Source organism: Rattus rattus, chromosome 12 (genome assembly GCF_011064425.1).
Source record: "Rattus rattus isolate New Zealand chromosome 12, Rrattus_CSIRO_v1, whole genome shotgun sequence".
Taxonomy (NCBI): domain Eukaryota; kingdom Metazoa; phylum Chordata; class Mammalia; order Rodentia; family Muridae; genus Rattus; species Rattus rattus.
In genome coordinates, this window is record NC_046165.1 from 59983122 (window position 1) to 60001967 (window position 18846).

Genomic DNA, 18846 nt, shown 5'->3' on the forward strand with positions numbered 1-18846 from the left:
GTCTTCAGTTTTGGTCTCCATGTATTCATGTTGGCGCGTATACTACACCTGAGTTTGAGGACGTTGAATCTTCAGCCTCACTGGCCTCCCATATTAGCTCTAGGATTTTTAAAAATTATTTTTACAGGCTTCTTGGCATTTTCTACACAGATAACATGTCATCTGGAAGTGAAGTTTTTAATCTGTGTACCCTTTGATTCTTTTTCTTGCCTTATTACAGTGATGAAACTTCCAATACTATCTCTTCCCCCCGTCTCAGGCACCAAGAGGTCAGGTCATCTCTAAGGTGCCATTAAGCACACTGTGGCTGCAGGGTTTTGCGGTACTGATTTGCAGTCATTCCCCTCTCCCACCATCCTCCTGGGAGTCTTCCTGTATGTGTCTTCTACCATCTTTTTATCAGGGGAGCTCTACTGAAACACACGCAGGCTTGGTTTTGTTTGTTTTTGTTGTCTGTGCCTGTTTCTGAACTCTAATGACAGAACTGAGTAGCAGAGACATTTATCATCCAGGCTTCTGCAGAAAGGACTTTTGAAGACCCTTACAGTTTCAGAAACTCATTCTGGTTTCTCCCCGGTCTTTGCGGTCAGTTATTTCCTCACTTAGTGTTAGCTGGTTCCTTCCATATGAGTTTGTTGCTTTGCTAAGACCTAGAACCCAAGTCATTGTCAGGCTGTAGCCTCCAAGGGAAATAGGGAGATAGATGGAGGTGCGGCTGCCTCCCAAGATACTCCCCACCCCGTTTCCACTGCATGTTGGGTAGTTACCACATAAAAACCCCTATTAACACTGTACTTAGACAAGTCACTGTGTCCAGCTTACTGTCTGTGTTGCTGTCTTTCAGAGTGCTTGGAGACAGAAAAGATAAGTGACTCTGGTGACCAGAAAGGGATCCAGTGGCCCCGAGTTCTATAGGCATGGACTTGTTAAATATTATTTACTATGTCTTGATTGCTTTCACCCCCTTTAAGGGAATGTCAGTCAGTTTGGCTTTGATGAGTTTCTTGCTTTGCCTGAAGACTGGGAGCCAGATGAACTGATCCGAGTCCCAGAGTGAGGAAACGAGAGAGCATGCCCAGTCACCCGAATAGGAAGCATTGCAGTTCGGGCTTATTGGATGCTAATAGCAGAGGTGCTAAGCCTGGCATCTCCACACGTCACTGCAGCTTGTTGGTCTCTTCTCCACACCTGCCACCCTTTCCTCAGCTCTCATTCTCCTTTTACTCCAGGCTCTTTCCTGAGCCCCGGCATCTCTTGTTCTCCAGCCATGTTGGCTTCTCCTCTCTTATGTCCTACACTGCCCCTTTCCCCACAGCTCTATTGTCAAGATGTCCTTTGTCGTGGTCTTACTGTGGCTTAATGTTACACAGTGACTTTGCTTGCACATATATGTGCACTTCTAGTTTTCTAAGTCTGCAGAGGCCTCGTTTGTTTGGACCTCTCACTTGTCTCTTCTTTGTCAGATTACAAAGTACCTATGAATTAAACGTGAGAATGACCATGCTTAGACTCCATGATGCTGTGTTTGGAAGTTGTTTGTTCAATAAAATCCTTTTTGTATGCATAGGTCAATAATGATTAGTACTAATGGATCACCACAAACAGGGTGCCCTGTTTTCAGCTCCCCATGTAGTACAAGCTATCCAATTTTAGACACTTGAGTCTAGCTGCTTGTGTGTGTTCAATGGCTGGCTTTCCAAACTGTTATTTAGAAAAGCTCTGTGCTCTTAGCCTCTGTGTTACGGTTTGTGTTTAATATTTGGTGAGGGCGTGTCTTTCTACAAATGTGGAAGCATACCAGTGGGTGCAGGAAATTGCCCCCAGGAAGACTGCAGAAAGTGTCTTTAAAAAGATCTGCAGTTGCCTGTAGTCTCCCCAAGGTTGTGTTAACATAAAATAGACATTGTTTTATGATTGAGAATCAAGAGATGATTTTATGATTTAACAAGTTCCGCACAGAACTTTTGCGAGCTTATCAGTAGTCACGTAACTGCCACGGAGACCACACAGCAATATGAGCCCCTGAATTTATTGCAATTGCTGGCTCCTTGAGTGCTGCTCACAGGCTTCTCCCTGGGGTCCCACTTTCTTCTCTTGACTCGGTACGGAGATAGGAGATGCTCAACTCATTTCTTCTGCAGATGGGGCTTGTAATGCTGGGGATCACTGTCTGCTCACTGCTCTGCAGGACTTGTCATGACCATGTATAGTGGCTGGTCCATATAGGCAATGATACTCAGAGTGGATTCCCTTCATTTCCCTTTGTACTGTGTGTGTGCAGGCTTGCATACATGTGTGTGCACATGTATATGAATGCCATTTCTCAGATGCATCTACCTTTTTCTTTTTGTTTGAGATGGAGTCTCTTACTGGTCTGGAGATGGCTAAGCAGGCTAGATTAGCTGACCAGCAAGCTCAGGGATCCAGCCATCTCTAGCTTCCATCCCTCTAGCACTGAGATTATGGTCACCATGGTTGACCTTTTTAAAAACAATATGGATTCTGGGGATTAAACTCAGATCCTCACATTATCAAGCTTCAGAAGTGGGTGCTCCGGTTGGGGAGAGGGAATCAACAGGCACTTGGCAACCATTCTTCATAGCCCCATAGCAAGATCTTGGATGAATCTGCCTCAATTTCTCCTTTCTGAAGTGGAGATAGTGGCTAGCTTTTGGTGGATGTTTTGGGTGATAAGGTAGGAGAGAGAGAGCTCAGCTTGGGGCCTGGCTCCTGGCACCCAGAGACTGTCAGAGCACAGCTCACTGCTGCCTGGTTCTGCGAAGGCTGTGCCTGCTTCTCATCACTGCTCCCCCCCTCCCCCTGCCCCTGACCCCTGAGAGAGATGCAGTGTAGGTAGGAAGACAGCCAAGCCACAGCCTCATAGTGACTTTGACCCAGAGTGAGTTACAGTGTGCTTTTCATTACAGTTTGTCTCCCTGGCTGGTTATTTCAATTCCCAGAAGGCTTTGCAGATAAAAACAAAAATCAGGGTTTCTCTCTGAAAATTTGATCACCCCCCTGCCCCCTAGTTCTCTACCTGAATATCAGAATTATTTTGGAGAATTTTAAAGACACCAAAGATGACAGACTTTTATCTTGGTAGCCACAAGCAGCAGTTGAGTCTTGCCGAGTTGCTTTGGATTCAGGAAACTGGAAAACTCAGGTGAGTTTTGATTGCCTGCTGAGGTTCCATCACAGAGACACTGCCAAAGGCTCTCAGACGCCAAAGCTGTTTTGGGGCACATGACATATTTCCTTGTCGTTTTGAAAAATCTCATGGGTATTTTAAGTTTAATCCATCTGATTTTGATCCAAATATAATTTACTCACAATAACTGGGAAACATTTGATACCAGAGAAGCCTGCTGGCATTCCTGAAACTTCTCTCTGGGGAAATAAGAAATCACATTTCTTCAAGAAGGAATCACACACCTACAATGTGTGATTTTCTGCTTGTTTAACAAAGCCTGAGTTAAATATCAAATCGAGCAGTTCCAGACCGGTTATTTATTTATTTTTGAGTAGTTCTTTTTAACCATGCAAAGGGTATTTTCTTTGAGGCTTTCCCCCCTTTTATTCTGACAGTTTTCTCTGCTATACTCTCCCCAAACTGAATCCCAAACAATGACTTCAGACAATTTGAGGCAATAAAATGGTTTTGATGTCTGTGAATTAACAATGTCTGAAGTGAAGATGTCTCATACTGTCAGAAGCTTGGACATAGCAGAGCAATGTATTGCCTAATTTAAATTTTAAAATACATTTTCTGAGAATTAGATGCCAGTCCTGCTCGAGTGTTTAGAAATTAAAAAGAGGGGACTTAGGACAAGGTACAGCCAGATTCTGTACCCCTGAAAGGCAGGAAGCCCACAGATATCTTGGGAGCCCCCCAGGAGCTGAGAGGAAGCTTGCTGTTTTGAGAGGCTGCTCTTGACCTCTCCAGTTTCTTTTCTGCTTTCTTCTAGCATTCTAAGGCTGGTTTCCGGTTCTCTCTGCCTCAGAGGAGGCTTATCGGGACTGGCCTGTTCTTGTTCTTAAGGTTGCAACTCGCTGGCCAGAAGCCTGAGCCAGGAGCTTGCTCTTGCCCCACAACCTCTGCTGCCCTCTGTTGCCCACAGCAAATGGCAACAAGCCCTCTAGGCCCAGCCAGGATCTGGCACCTGGATCCTTGCCTCACTCCCTTGTCCCATCTTTCTATAGTTCAGGAAACAAGTCACAGCAGACACTTCTCAAGACAACGTCTCACAGGAGACAGAGTACACAGCCTGGAGGTAGACTGGCTTCGATCAGGCCCACTTGTCAACCCTGCTGCTCTGGTGAGTTATACAACCAGGGGCAGCTTGGGCACGGTTGCCTGGCCTGAAAAGTGAGGTTAGAAGCATCTTTATGAGACTTGGGTGATAGCTGGTGTGGAAAAGCACTTGCCTCACAAATGTGAGGACCAGATTTCAGATCCCCTGGAACTCACAGGAAAAGTTAGGTGTGACAATAGCAATCCTGGAGATGTTGGGATAGGAGGTAGACATAGGAGGAACTCACTGGCCAGCTAGTCTAACTTGCTTGGGAAAACTCTAAGCCAATGAGAGAGCCCATCTCAAATAAAGGTGCCCTAGGAAGTGTGGAGTATCTAACCAAAGAAGACCTCTCAGACACGGGTTTAAGCCAATGGAAAGTCTTTGTTACCCTAGTGTTTGGGATCCCAGTGTAGCCCCTTGCTTTTCTCAGGGTGAGTTTAAGCACAAAACTACATCCTGGGTTGACATACTTCAGTTAGCAGAAACAGCCAGAAGCAGAACTTTATAAGCCAAAAATCAAGGTTGTACATTTACAAACTTTTCTAGAACTATGGACTTTGATGGATCAGGTCTCTATTTTTGTTTCAGCAGGTGGTGCTATCTATGTGCCAAGTTTTACGGCCTGAATGACACTTCCATTATGGAGTCAGTTGTGCTAAGGTCTAGGGGCTTGTTATAAAATGGTACTGAAGGGTGTCCTCTGACTTTCACATGCATGTATACATGTACTCCCACACCAGAATCTCCCCACAAAAGCATGCAAACACAAAAGCATGCTAAAGAAGGACTCTTCAGTAGAGTATGGTGCATGGACTCTGCAGTTATGGTGCATGGACTCTGCAGTAGAGAACAGTGCACGTTTGATGGGAGGCAAATTTCAGTTCTTGTTGGATTCATTGCTGTTTTTCCCTTGGACTGGCCTCTCCTTGGGTGTGAGAGCCACAATGTGTCGAGAGTGAGGCATCAGATATCACTAAAGCACAGGGAGAAGACCACCTCTTCCCAACCACCTTCAGCCCTTCTGATCCCGTCAGGATGAAGAAATCTGCCCACTGCTGGGCTGAGTTTAACCTTTTCTCCTATGCTTGCCCATCTTTCTGTAACAGAAGGCCTTGAGCGTACAGATAGATAGCTTTCCATTTGGAAATGATGATGTCTTTGGTAATTAATTTGTTATTTCTGACAAATGATGTATGTTTAATATAAGCATTTTTAAAAAAATAATCTATGGTACAAAGAAGTGAGCTGAAAGAATTTTCTGTAGGTCATCGTGGTGACTATTCTTGGTTGTTAACTTGGCTACATCAGGAATTAACTATAAACCCAAGTCACTGAGCATACCTGTGAGGGTTGTTCAGTTAACTGCATCACTTGAGGTAGGAAGAAAGAGGTTTCTTTCTTCCTGCTTACTCTTTGCTGGCATTAGAGCCTACTTCTTTGGCTTTCTGACATATACCGAATGGCAGTTGAGACATCCAGCCTTGTGGCCTGAACAACTGCTGGCTTCTGTGGCTTGTTGGGTTTCCCTTCTTTCTGTCTGAAGCTGGAATCAAAAGGCTTCCCAGTCACAGGCAGTCATATGTAAATGGAGGGGAGTGGCTATGTTTGAATGTGCACAGTCCCAGTGCTCCATATCCCATACTGCGTGGAGGACAGAGTTCTGTCTATGGGAAGCTAGGATGAAAAACTCAGTGACTGCAGAGAGTTAGAGGGTATGGCGGGAAGTGAGGTGTGGGTCAGGACTGAGGAAAACTAGAGGAGCTCCCAGGATGCTGTGTTTGGAGAGAGTGTGGTGTTCTCTGTGGAGCAGGAGGGCTCTTCAACTTCCTCTGCTGATTTTATGGAATGGTTGTGTGTTTGGCGATCTTTCTTAATCCCCACCCTATCATCTCTCTACCGTGTCAGCCCCTGGGAACCACCGTTGTATTCTTTGCTTCCATAACCTTCAATGGAGTTACACTGAAGTGAGTGGCAGGTGTCCATCATTTTGTGCCTGTTGTTTCACTGGGTACCCTCCAGGTTCATCCACTCTGTTATGGACACTGAGTAGTCTTCCATCTTGAGTTTGTGTCTTATTTTCTTTATCTATTTGTTGATAGCCATGTTGAGTTCATAACTTGGCTGTGGTGAACACTGTTAGAATTAACACACAAGTGTAGCCATCTCTTTGACATGGTGCCACTAGATGTTTACCCAGTGAAGGGGATACTGGGTCATTAATTTATCTCTCTTTAATTTTTTTAACCATGCAGCTCAGAATGGCCTCAAAGCCCCAGTCCTCCTCCCTCACCTCCCGTATGCTGGGGATGACAGGCATACGCCTCCTTCTCACTACTGGACAAATTGCAGTACTGCTTTTGTAACTGTGTGTCCTCCCGAATTACCTTTCTCCACATGCTCATCCATGTCAAGTGGAGGTCTGCCCCATGCTTATGCCTGTCCGAGTGTTCTGACTTCTGGTCCCTTCCCTTGCTTCTTCCCTAACCTTTGTCGTTTCTTTTTTGAATATATATGTGAATGTCCCCAGAAAACACATTTTGGAATGTAATTCTCATTGTGAGGTATGAAAGCAGGGATGTAAGTATGGGATTTGGAAGTGGAACTTGGGGGCGCAATTCAGGTTTGACAAGGCCTTCAAGCAGAAAGAATGAGAGGCGAGAGCTGCAGAAGTCTATAGGTATACAGATAAGTATTCAGAAGGCAGTTTGATACTATGCCTGTGTAGCAAAATAAAATTAATAACAACAACAACAACAACAATAACAATAACAACAACAACAACAACAGTAACAACAACAACAACAATAACAACAACAACAACAACAACAACGACATCTTCTTTCCTAGGGCCTAGGGCATCCCTAGTTTATGATTCCAGGCATGAGTTCCCTTTTGTTGATTTGATTTCTTAATCTAATAAGAGTGATTGGTTGTTGCCATGGTATTCATGCCACTATTGCAGTGATGTGCGTACTTTGCCACGCTGGTCATTATTACCGTTCACAGGGTTCATAACTGGTGACACTGCTGATGACGTTTCTTTCTCTGTCAGTCTGCATAGCTAGCTGACATTTCTATGTTAGTGCCAGCATGATTTCTCTGTCCTGTGACCTGTGTCTTCAGCGATGGAGTCTGTACCAAATTCTTATGGGCAACCAATGGTTGACCCACTTCTTTCTAGCCTCCATGTTTTCTGAGGAATCCTGTTGTTTGTATGTTTGTTTATGTTCCCCTGTAATGAGTCACTTCTCCTTGGTGGCAACAGTTTGACTGGATTTAAGGTCTGCTGAGAGCCTGTTCTTATTTTAGTATCCCTGTTTGAAAGGACAGATAATATGTTGCCATTTACTTTAGTGCTGTAACCTAAACTTTCAGGATGTTTCTGTAACGTTCCCTTGATCTCTCAGCTTCATAACTTAGCAGTGTGTGGTTTGGTTTTTTTTTTTTAAACCATCATTTAGAGTTTTATAGAAACTCAGAGTGATGTTTGTGTGCTCTCTCTTCATGACTTGCTCACTCAGTAGATTTGTTGAATACTGATCCAGTAGAGGTTTTTGGAAGACTTTCACTTTTCTTAGGGAGGTGACACATGGTCTTGTCTGTGCTGACACCACTTCCAGGCGGTGACCTAAATATGAACAGATACCTGAATACGAACAGATACTTTAAGAGCCCAGAGAAAGAGTCTTTGATGACTTTCTGGCCCTTCTAAGTAGATGAGAAAATTAGACTTGAGTAGATTTAACAAGTTGGAGACCTTGAGATTATCCAAATGAGAAAGCAAGAGACCCATGGAGGATGAGACTCTTTCTATGGCTTTTCCTAAAAATCCATCCCAGAGCTTAGGTGTTCTCAGTTTGAGGTGCTGGCACTGTCAGGCAATCAAGCAAGCTGCTTTCCTTAACCAGGTAAAAGGATGTATTTACACTGGCTATTTTGTTTCTTAAAAGGCACATGCTACATATTTTCAAAAGCTCTGTGCTTAGTCAGTTATATCACCACAGATGTAGTAAACGAGATCTGAGACTCAGGCATCCACTCTGGGCATCTGCGTATGCATATATGTTACTAATCACACTCGTGCTTTTATCTTCCCCTGTCCTTGATATTTCTGTTTTGAAAATATTTCTTCCTTTCTCTTCCTTTCCAGCAGAATTTTGTATAAGTACAGTTTACATATAGTTTCCTTAAAAAATAAGAGGGACTGATCAATCAGAGCCCTGTTCTTTCTCCAGAGGACAAGGCATGACAGTTTACATTTTAATCTGCATGCCTTCTTTCCTATTCTCCCATGATTCTTTGCATCAGGACAACAGAAAGCAAATGATAAAAAAAAAGAAAGAAAGAAAGAAAAAGAAAAAGGATGCCAGTATACAGTGCTCCTAAAGTTCCATCCATCTCTGCTCACAGGGGAGCTCAGCTTTTCTTCAGGTTGAGCACATGTCACATATGGACATTTCCAGAGAACAGATTCCCCATCTCCAAGCAGCGAACATGTTAGCTCGCTGCGGGGAACATGCTAGTAATGCCTGGGAAAGGTAGGGCACCAGGAAATCTGTAAGGTGATTTGGCAGCAGCCGGCGCTGTCATGCCAGGATCTGGGTACTGTCCCACAGCTTCCTGTTCTCACATGTATTAATTGATCTGCAAAGGACATCCTTTGGAGACAAGAATTTAGTCAGACTGGCATAGTCTGGACCTCTGCCAAGACTGCTCGGAAGGTTGCCATACTGGGAGGGAAGGGGGGAGGAGAGAGAGAGAGAGAGAGAGAGAGAGAGAGAGAGAGAGAGAGAGGATAGGTGTGAGAGAGAGAGAGAGAGGATAGTGAGGGGGTGGGGGGGGGGAGGCAGAGGGAGAGCTGAGGAAATTTAAAAAGGCAAGACTTGGCAGAGCTCAGTCTATCAGCCTCTTTTGTCTGTCTCCCTGCTTGAGCCTCAGAAAGAAAACCGTCCTGGGATACAGGAAAACTTACAACTTTTCGGTTTTCAAACTTAGAAAGCTTTTGAAGTCTCTTGGGCTGTTTGAGAGTGTTGGCTCTTACTATGACATTTAGTCACCAGCATTCAGGCGAAAAAAAGAAAAAAGGAAAAGAAAAAGAAAAAGAAAAAGAAAAAAAAAAGCCTGTTTCAAAAAGGCATCCTCCCCAGAGTCCATGCATTCGGGAAACAATGTGTTTGATTTTATTTTTTGGAATGTATGATCATGACTGTGAGAGGCAGAATTACTAGAGAAGATGGCAAGAGAGTGTCTAATTAGAGAGAACTGTAACTTTCTACAATATAAACTTTCTCATCAATACAAACCGATTTCAAATCAAATCAGATATCCTCGAAGTTATGTTTGGAGCGGCAGCTTTTAGACATAAATATTTTTATTTTACCTGATTTCCCTCTCCCCATTTCTAGACATTGAGTTTTCAAGGAGTCTTTCTAAGATTTTTATGGCAGCCTGGCCAGGGAGCCTGAGTCAAAGTTGTTTCATCCATGTGCTTGAGAAAACGGTCTCTTAAAGCCACAGCTTTGATTTCTGCAGCTTCATGCCATCCTAAACTACACCCCAGCAATTAGTGACAATGCGGAAGACCAGAGAGGCACGCTGAAGACACCGACTTCACTCGAAGGGCAAACAGGAACTGTGAGCTTGGTCATTTTTTTTTTTTTTTGTGGGTGTGTGTGCGTGCACGTGTGTGCGTGTGTGTCTTGCTTGAACCATTTTTGGGAGGTGGGTGGGGAGGTGGGTGGGTAGGTGTCTGTGCAGGGATGTTTGTGGTCGGTGAATTCGCGTTGTGAGGAGGAAATGAGCAAAGGTAATTTTTACGATGTTGGCAGAAATGGCTGGAGTAGTAGAGAATAGAAATGTAAACCTTTTGGATAAGAAGCCATGAGCTGTATATGAAATACTTGGAGGGGAAAAAAATTCATCGCTTTTGAGTTGACTAAGGTTTTATTCAACGATTCTGTACCTTGACTCTCTCAAAATGTTTTTTTTTTTTAAGTGTGGAAAGTTGGTCGATCTTCTTTTTAAATTCTACCCAGTGTTTTATTTAAATATATACTTTTTTAAAATCTAATTTCTTGTTAATTATTACTTGGTGTGAGGCCTGGTTGTGGTGGATCGTGTGAGAGTTTTGCTCTTAAACATCAGCGTTATTATAGGGGAGGTTCACTGGCAGAGATAGGGTTTTACGGACCACCGTAATTACCAGTAAGCATTCTATTTCTAAAAAGGAGTGTTGGAGCTGTGGGATTAGACGGCGTGTCCCTGCAGTCCTCACTTTCTCTTTATTTTGTGGACTGAGAGGATACTGGAAAATTGGCTGTATCCATATAACTGCCGATCATTTGGGGGCAGTCTGATAGATGTTCTGAGACCCATGCTTTCATTTTGAGTTCGTACCAATCGATTTGTAATCCTTTGATTAAAAACAAATTGTTCCTTGTTTCCTGTTAATGCGCGCCTTCAATGACCGATTGTTGAGAATACTTTTCATAAAATTATAGAGCCACGTCAGCCATCCTGGAAGTGGCATTTAGTGCGCAAATTTGATTTTAAACACGCAAAACTGAATGCAGGTGTGTGAAGTTAAAAGCTAAAGTATTTTCTTCCACCTCTTTAAGGGAAAAAACCCCCACTTTTAATAAGGTGAAATCCATAGTGTTTCTGTGGGTTCCAACATGACAACCTTTGTTTTATAAGCTCCGTTATCCACCCCCTTGCTAATATTCCTAAAATGGATGCCGAGCCACGGGTAGAGTGATGGCACAGGAAAGGGACGCTTACATGACCAGTCACAGAATCTGCCACAGAACACTCATGTCCACACTGAAAACCAGACAGTGCAGAGAATGAGCTCAGACCCCCTGAGCACCATAGCTTCGCAGCCACCATACTCTCCTTTGCCATTATGGACTGCTAGGTGTGTAGCTTATTTGGTATAAGATTACTTTTTCCCGTTAGAGCTAAGAGAATTATTATTTGTGAATTTATTTCCAAGTTTCTTTGCAGCGAATTCAGTAAAAGGAGAAACTTGATCCAAACTATTGTATGACCAGTTACTTTCAAACAGAATACTAAAAGTAAATAAATTAAAAAAAAAAACAAACGAAGATGTCAGAATACACTTTTTTAAAGAAATACTAAATATCTTTGGTACTGGTAAAGACTGCGCTTTATATTGTGTATTGTAACTGTGTTTCAGACTTGGTAAACGTTAGTCGCTTTACCCAACGACGTTTCTTACCGATACATTCTCTTTGGCCTACTTGCTATGTATCTTAAAACAAAAACCGTTCCCCACTACAGTGTTCACTGTTAACTGGGCATCAAAAGCTCTCCCTCAAATAAGTTTTTCATACAACTCTGATTAAGAAATTGTATTGATTAAAGTTAAAAAAAATTCAGTTGAATCTATGCTCCTTTCGTTTTGATCCTTTATACAATTAACATATCAGTGTCCGTGTCTATTAACTCAGGTCCGTAACACAATGGCACTAATAGTTTAATTCTTCATGTATGTAAAGATTGTGGTCTGATTTTAAACAAAGCCGTCCTCAGGCGCGTACACATCCCACTTGGATTTGTATTCTTACGGCAGAAATGGGCTAATATTTTACTGTCTCCCTGTGACTGTTCTTACGTTCCATTTCAGTGCAGACACCTAAACATCTGAGCACATTGTTCTGTAATCAAATGCAAACCTCTCAGAGGTGTTACATCCTGTATTTTATAATTATTCACTCATTTATTCATTTATTCAACAAATGTTTGCTGAGCACCCACTTCTGTATGCTAATATTTTACCCATGGAGTTATTCTGGGTAACTGGGAAGGAAGTCATATTGGCGAATGGGAGAGAGAATAAATTTAAAATCAAGTTCCAAAGGTATGGACAGAAAAGAGCAGTGCTTTTATGGGATTTATTTCAATAGATTAAAGGGTGTTCACTTTTATTGTGTAATATATCTATTCTAGAACACTGTTCTAAAAAAAAAAATAATAATGGAGGTTTGCTCTGGTCCGCCCAGCTTTAGAAGTATGGCTTTCAGCACTGTTTTGGATACCACATTTCAATGGCCAAAGTATTTCAGTGCTTTGGGTCGTCTATGTATGTGTAGGGTGAACACTGCAGGGAATTAGATGGGAGGGTCCGGCCCATTGCTCACATATTAGAATTTACCTGTGTTACAACAGGTTCATCGAGCTCTCTCAAAGATGCAGCTTTGACATAGAACAAACAGTGGATGTGTATAACAATCTTCTTCTGTTTGCTTTGTTTTCCGTTGTCAATAGATAAGGACCAAAAGGCCAGTCTGGCCTGGCTAAGCCAGCAATGGGGTGGTGTTCTTCAGAGGGAGCAATGCGTTTCCCCTCTTTATTATGCAGCAGTAGGAGTGGCTTGTTCCATCCCCTGCATGGAACTCAGTGACATTATTCCACAGGGCTGTTCTCCAACATAAATGAAGTGGAAGTGTAGGCTCTGAAGAGGAGTTAGATATCACATGCGTTAGGTATGAGCAAGGAGGCTCCATGCTGCGGCCAATGGAATAACAAGAGGCAGAAGATCAGGTGTAACACTCAACATCCGACAGGCCTGCTCCAGCCAGGAAAATGACACATGATTGATTCTTCTTGTGGGCTGTTGGGGGTGGAGTCGCACATAACTGAAAAGAGTAGGGAAGAGCCTCCTCCTACTCCCATCAGCAGAGACAGCACTGGGATGAGTATTCGCAGCCACTTAGGACATCCCAGCCAAGGGAAAGGCAGGGAGGAGTCTGGTTCTTACCTCATTTTGTACCTCCTGCTTGAAAAAGACAAAGTCAAATTGCTTGTTTTTCATCTTGATCATGTGTTGCTGGTTATGAGTTTAGAGGGGGTTGGAATTTATCTCCACATTCATCCTGATTACATTTGACTCTCCCAAGGCCACCATTGTGACTATTAAAATAAAAGCTACATGGATCCTTCCATCTGGCCACCCAGTGCACTGCATTCTTCCTGCTTCAAGAGTCCCATAGCCCAGAGGCTGGTCCTGTACAGTCAGGTCTCTCCAATGATGCATCCTGACCCATGGGAGGCTCAGGTCTTCTGTAGCCCTACTGTCCCTTTTACGTATCAACACCATTCATGTCTCTCTTTCCTTTATTCGCCCCAAGCTACTGTCTTCCATTTGAAAAGATCAAGTTGCTCTCCAGAACCAAGTGTGGTCCACTCCATCATGCACAGAGAAGTCTTCCTTTGAAGCAAATAGTCCTTTTCATCACATACACAGAGAGAGAGAGTGTGCTGCAGCACTTCAACTGCCCGGCTGGAGATTTTGGCTCTGTCCTTTAGGCATGGGGTTCTTGTCAAGTTCCGAACACCCAGTTTTCTATCTGTGAACAGGGCTCATGATATCTCCTACAAAGGCCGTGGGAAGAAGAACCAACTAGCATAGTATCTAGTACATGGTGTAACTGGGTAAGGGGGACATATTGGTTTACTGTTTGAACCTAGAGTTTTTGATAATGATAAAAATATGCAATACATATAATTTATCACTTCATTTCTGTGCTGAGTACATTGACATCTAGGTGTTCCCGAGGCCAAGTTTTTCATCTTGCAAAACTGGAACTCTGTACTTGCTAATAGGGACTTTGTGTTCCCTGTGTTGTTCTGCCACCTGCTGCTGCCAGCCCATCTTCTTTAGTCCCTTGTGTAAGTAGAATCTTAGTGTTCTTTATTCTGCGACTGTCTCATGTGCTGTAAGGTAGCAGGTGCCAGTATTTCTTGCCTTTTGAGAACTGAATGGTATTTCATTGGGCCTACCTTCTATTTACCTCTTGATGAATGTTCTCCATCTTTTATCTGTCGTGAATGGGTCTGTATGGACATAGATGTGCAAATGTGTCTTTGAGACCCTATTTTCAGGTTTTTTTGAGTATTATCTCTTGGAGCAGTATTGCTGGATTCATAGGTAGTTTTATGGCGTTAGAAAGTTATGAGGTTTGGAATACCAAAAGCAGAAATGATGTACCTTGAACTCGATGTCCTAGTGTAGTCAGTGGTCTGATAGGAGGTCTTGACTGAGACTCACGAAGCCTGTCTGACTCTGTGTGGGGATACATTCCTAAGTGATTTTGTAGTGTTGTGTTTCTTAGGAATGTTCATCAGGGCACCAACCTGGTAAAATAGTACTTAGATTGTCCAGACTACCCTGGTCAAAGTTCATTTGTCACACCAAGTGATGGCTTAAGTATCCCTTCCACTTCTATTTGGAGAACTTTTTGGAGCTAGTGCTTTGGTGTGGGTCTGTTGGCAGCAGCTTTCTTGTTTTTCTTCAGTCTGGCATTGGTAATGTCAGGATTCCTTTTTACCTTTGAAAGTCATTCTCTCTCTCTCTCTCTCTCTCTCTCTCTCTCTCTCTCTGTATGTGTATAGCAAATGTTCATGTTTGTATGGGTGTGTGTTTATGTGACTGTGGGTTTGTATGTACATGTTTGCATGTAGAGACCAGAGGTTGACATTGGGTGTCTTCTTCAATTGCTCATCACCTTATATTTTGAGACAGAGGCTCTTATGCTCACAGAATGAGAAGGTTGACTGGCCAGTGAGCTCTAGGGAATCATCTGTTTTGGCTCCTCTCTCCCCTAGATCTGGGTTACAGATATGTCACTGTCAAGCCTTTTATATGGATGCTTGGGGTCCAAATGGAGGCCTTCATGCTTGTATAGCTATTTCTTCAGCCCCTCCTGGAGGATATCTTTGCTGGGTATAGAATTCTGGGCTGGCAGTTTCTTTCATCCCTCTTGTGTCCCTTTACACTTTGTGGGTTCTTATGGGGATCTGCTCTGTTTGGGTCTTGTACTTTCAAAACCCCTATCTTGTCTTTATTTTTCAAGGAGTTTAAGATGTGTCTTTTTCTACATTTGTCTGGGTTCATTCTGTTCTAGGTCCATTCATCTTCTTGAATGTGCAGGTTGCATCTTTTTCTGAATTTGGGAATTTTTCAACCATTATTTCAAGTACTTCTAGGATATGAATGTCAGAGTTTTTGTTTTATTCCTACCTGATGTTTGTTTAATTGTGTGTGTGTATGTGTGTGTGTGTGTGTGTGTGTGTGTGTGTGTGTGTTTCTGTTTGTTTCCATGAATGCAGGTGCTTACAGAGGCCAATAGAATCGACATCCCCCACCACCCCACCCAGAGTTACAGGTAATTGTAAGCCACTCAACATGGATGCTGGGAACTGAACTCAGGTGTTTTGCAAAGCAGTGTGACTCCTAACCACTGAGATATCTCCACAGGCCGCTACCCAATAGTTTGGTTCTTTTTCTTTCTTTTTCTCTTGTTTGGATCTTCAGGTTCACACATTTATTGGCTTGCCATTGAACCTATCCAACGAGTTTGAACTTGTTTCTGTACTTTTCTTAACTCTCTTTGATGAGATATTCCATCTTTCCCATTTGTTTCTTGTGTGTTTATAATATTTAACTGTATTTCTATGCTGCTGCTTTTTAATGTGTTAGATAGCCTCAACACCAAGTCACTTGGTCATTGGCATTTTTTAATTTGTATGTGTGTGTTTGTATGTAGTACCGTTAGAGGACAACTTGTGGGAGTTAGTTTTCTCCTCCCACTATGTGGGTTATGTGTATGGAACTCAGCTCAGCTCATGGTAACAAGTGCCCTTACCTGCTGGTCATCTTACCAGGCTACATTCGCTCTCCTTAATTAACGATCTCTAGTTTAAGTGAAATTTTTTTTTGGTTTTTGGTAAGACTATAGATTTTGATTCTATCCTAGATCTTTTGGGCACTTCCTTGTGAATTTCAGCATATTCTTCAAGTGTTTGACATAAGCCATGTAGGGAGTGGACACCCCCTTTACCTCTGTGAAGTAGGGGAGAAGTCTGTAATCCTCATCAATTTTCATGGACAACCCAGGAGGGAGAGGGCCTGGAGTGAGGCATGGCCTCCCAGAGGTGATACTGTTATTTTTGTAGTTGCTTTTGAACTTGATGTAATAACCTGGACAGGGCCTGGGTGGCAAAGTCCTTAAATTCAGCTTATGTTAAGTGCAATACTTTTGTTGTTGTTGTCACAAACTTTTTTTTATTTGTATGAGTATTTGTACTGTATGTATGTATGTGCACCATGTGTGTATCTAGTTCCCATGGAAATCAGAAGAAGGCATTGTCTCTCTTGGAGCTAGAATTACAGACTGTGAGCCACCCTATCGATTCCTGGAACTGACTCCAGGTTCTCTGTAAGAACAAAAGTGCTCCTGACCACTGTGCTGTCTCTCCTTCATCAGTGCAATTTGTGTTTGGTCAGAATGTATAGTGACATAAACCCTCAAAACAGGAACTGATTCGACTCTTCTCACTTCCCTCTGATTAATGTGTGCCTACAGTCACTAGCACAACAAATAAAAGACATCAAAAGATAAAATAACAGTTTCTACTTTAATAACTTTGGAATTTCTTATAGTTATCTTAACCAGTGAGCGTGTGTGTGTGTGTGTGTGTGTGTGTGTGTGTGTGTGTGTGTGTGTGTTTGGTATGCATTCAAGTGTGGTGGTGCATATGTGAATGGATGTGCGTGCACATGTGTGTACACGTGGGGTTGAGGCCTAAAGTCAGTGTTGGCACACCCATCTGCTTTTTAAGGGGAAGGGAATGGGGAGAGAGTGGGGTAGAAAGTCAAGAGCAAGAGAGGAGCAAGAGGGCAAGAGAGCAAGAGAGGAGAGGGGTGGTAAGCAGCCCCTTTTACAGTGTCAGGCATACCTGCCTATTGCCAGGTAACTGTGGGGCTGAGCTTAGATAGAATGCTAACATATGGCAAGTGCCATCCACTCAGCTACCTCCTCAGTCTTTGGGAAATCCTACCTGGACAGGTCTTCTGTTCCCCTCCTCATTAACACATAGTGAGATCTGCAATGATGTTTACTAATGGCTTATGGTTAGAGGCAGCCAGTGTATTAGAAAGGCAGGTCGGATGAGGGGCATCGGACTGGATGCTGTAAGAGCTTCACTGACAGAGAACTTTGTTTGCTAAGTCAGCTCTGCTTTCACATGTAGAACCAGATGTTACAGATGATGTACGTATCGCTGAGGCCATTGGTCTTCAGATCTCTCTGGGCATCTGTCCCTGGCAGTGCCCATACAGGATATCAGCAGTGGATCCATTACTACCTGAGTGATCTTGAGAAAAATCCTCAAGTTCTAATGTCTGATATTTCCTGTCTTAATACCTGTATCCAAGGCCTGGCAAGAATACTAAATTCAGTGACGTGCCTGGAAGCTTTGTAGCTGATAGGCCTAACACAGGCAGGAATGATCGTTATCTAGTTTAGCTCCCTGAGCACACCCAGATGATGGATAAAGATGACATGCCTAATGCCTGTGCTTGTCAGCCTCGCCTGCCAGTTCGCTATGGTTATATGAGTAGTTTTTAAAAATGCTTAAAACATTTTTAATTCGGACAACTTTCAAACAGAGAATAAGACAGAAAGAATACCCAGTTACCCGTTATCCCAGATGAACACATAGCTGTATTTATTTGCTTCAGGTATTTTAATTTTTTTAGGAAGTAAAACAATTTGAGAGGTAAACTGAAGTCTTGAAGTTGGCCAGCCTTCTCGTAGATATTTATAGGGTTTGCTGCACATATAGCCGTAAACAATGTCACTTTTCTGTTATACCCTTATACTGGCTTTAACATGGTTTTGACTCCTCCTACTTTTGCTTGTGCAGCTGGTCAGGTGTTTTAGAGATGTACCTGTGTTGCCAGCATAGGTCCGTTATAGTTGGTCTCTTTTTGATGGCTGCATATTTAGGCCTTTGCCTAGTGCTAAGGATGCTGTCACACTTCTCCCTGATGTGATGCCTGCACATATGAGGGCCATCTTGGGCAAGGCCTGGACTGGGGGTCTCACTGCTGCCTATGGCAGCTTTCCTAAGACCAGCTTAACAGTGGCCCCAATCCCACTTGTGTGCCAGGGCTGGAACATTCACTGCATCTTCATCCACACCTACTACTGTCTGATAACCTGTGGCCAATCCAGCAGCCAGAGTAGATTTTACTCTTACTTTGGTCTGTGTGTGGGTTTGCTTTCTATGTCGGTAATTTACATTTCCTTTCCTATCTATTACAAAGCCTTTGCATAATTTTTCTCTGTCCTGATAAATCTGTAGCATGCTTTAAAACTAGTCCTTCGTTATTTGAATTGACAATGCATTCTCTCAATCTTTGTTTTCTTTTCACTTTTCTTGGTGGTAGCATTTTTTTTTAAGACATAGTTTCGTGTAGCTCAGGATAGCCCTGACCCAGGTTGGTCTTGAACTCCTGATCCTCTTGCCACTAATGACCAAGTTGAGGATTATAGGCCTGAACCATATACACTCTTTGTGGTGACTTTTGAAGTAGAGTATGACATATGTTTAAAATATCAAAATGGTTTCATTTTTTTGTTTTCAGAGGCAATTTTCCTCATAATACATATTCATAGTCCATGTTCTTGGATGTGGTAGAGAATGTAAAAGGGACTAACTAGCTCTCATTGCTTCCAACGTA

At 42.9% G+C, this 18846-nt stretch overlaps 1 protein-coding gene across 5 annotated transcripts in view; it reads left to right on the forward strand.

The window, feature by feature from the left end:
• Msra (methionine sulfoxide reductase A) overlaps positions 1–18846 on the forward strand; it is a 322939-nt gene that overhangs the window by 13785 nt on the left and 290308 nt on the right. For 2 of the 5 annotated variants that reach the window (XM_032917521.1, XM_032917520.1), the window contains exon 1: positions 9372–9929. The exons of 2 other annotated variants lie outside the window; for them this stretch is intronic. Coding sequence is in view for 1 of the 3 variants with exons in the window: in XM_032917519.1 (XP_032773410.1) it covers positions 10092–10101 (10 nt within the window). In the remaining 2 variants the exon portion in view is untranslated. Of the gene's footprint in view, positions 1–9371; positions 9930–10037; positions 10102–18846 lie in introns of those variants that run through there. One more of the 5 variants, XM_032917519.1, reaches the window with a different exon arrangement.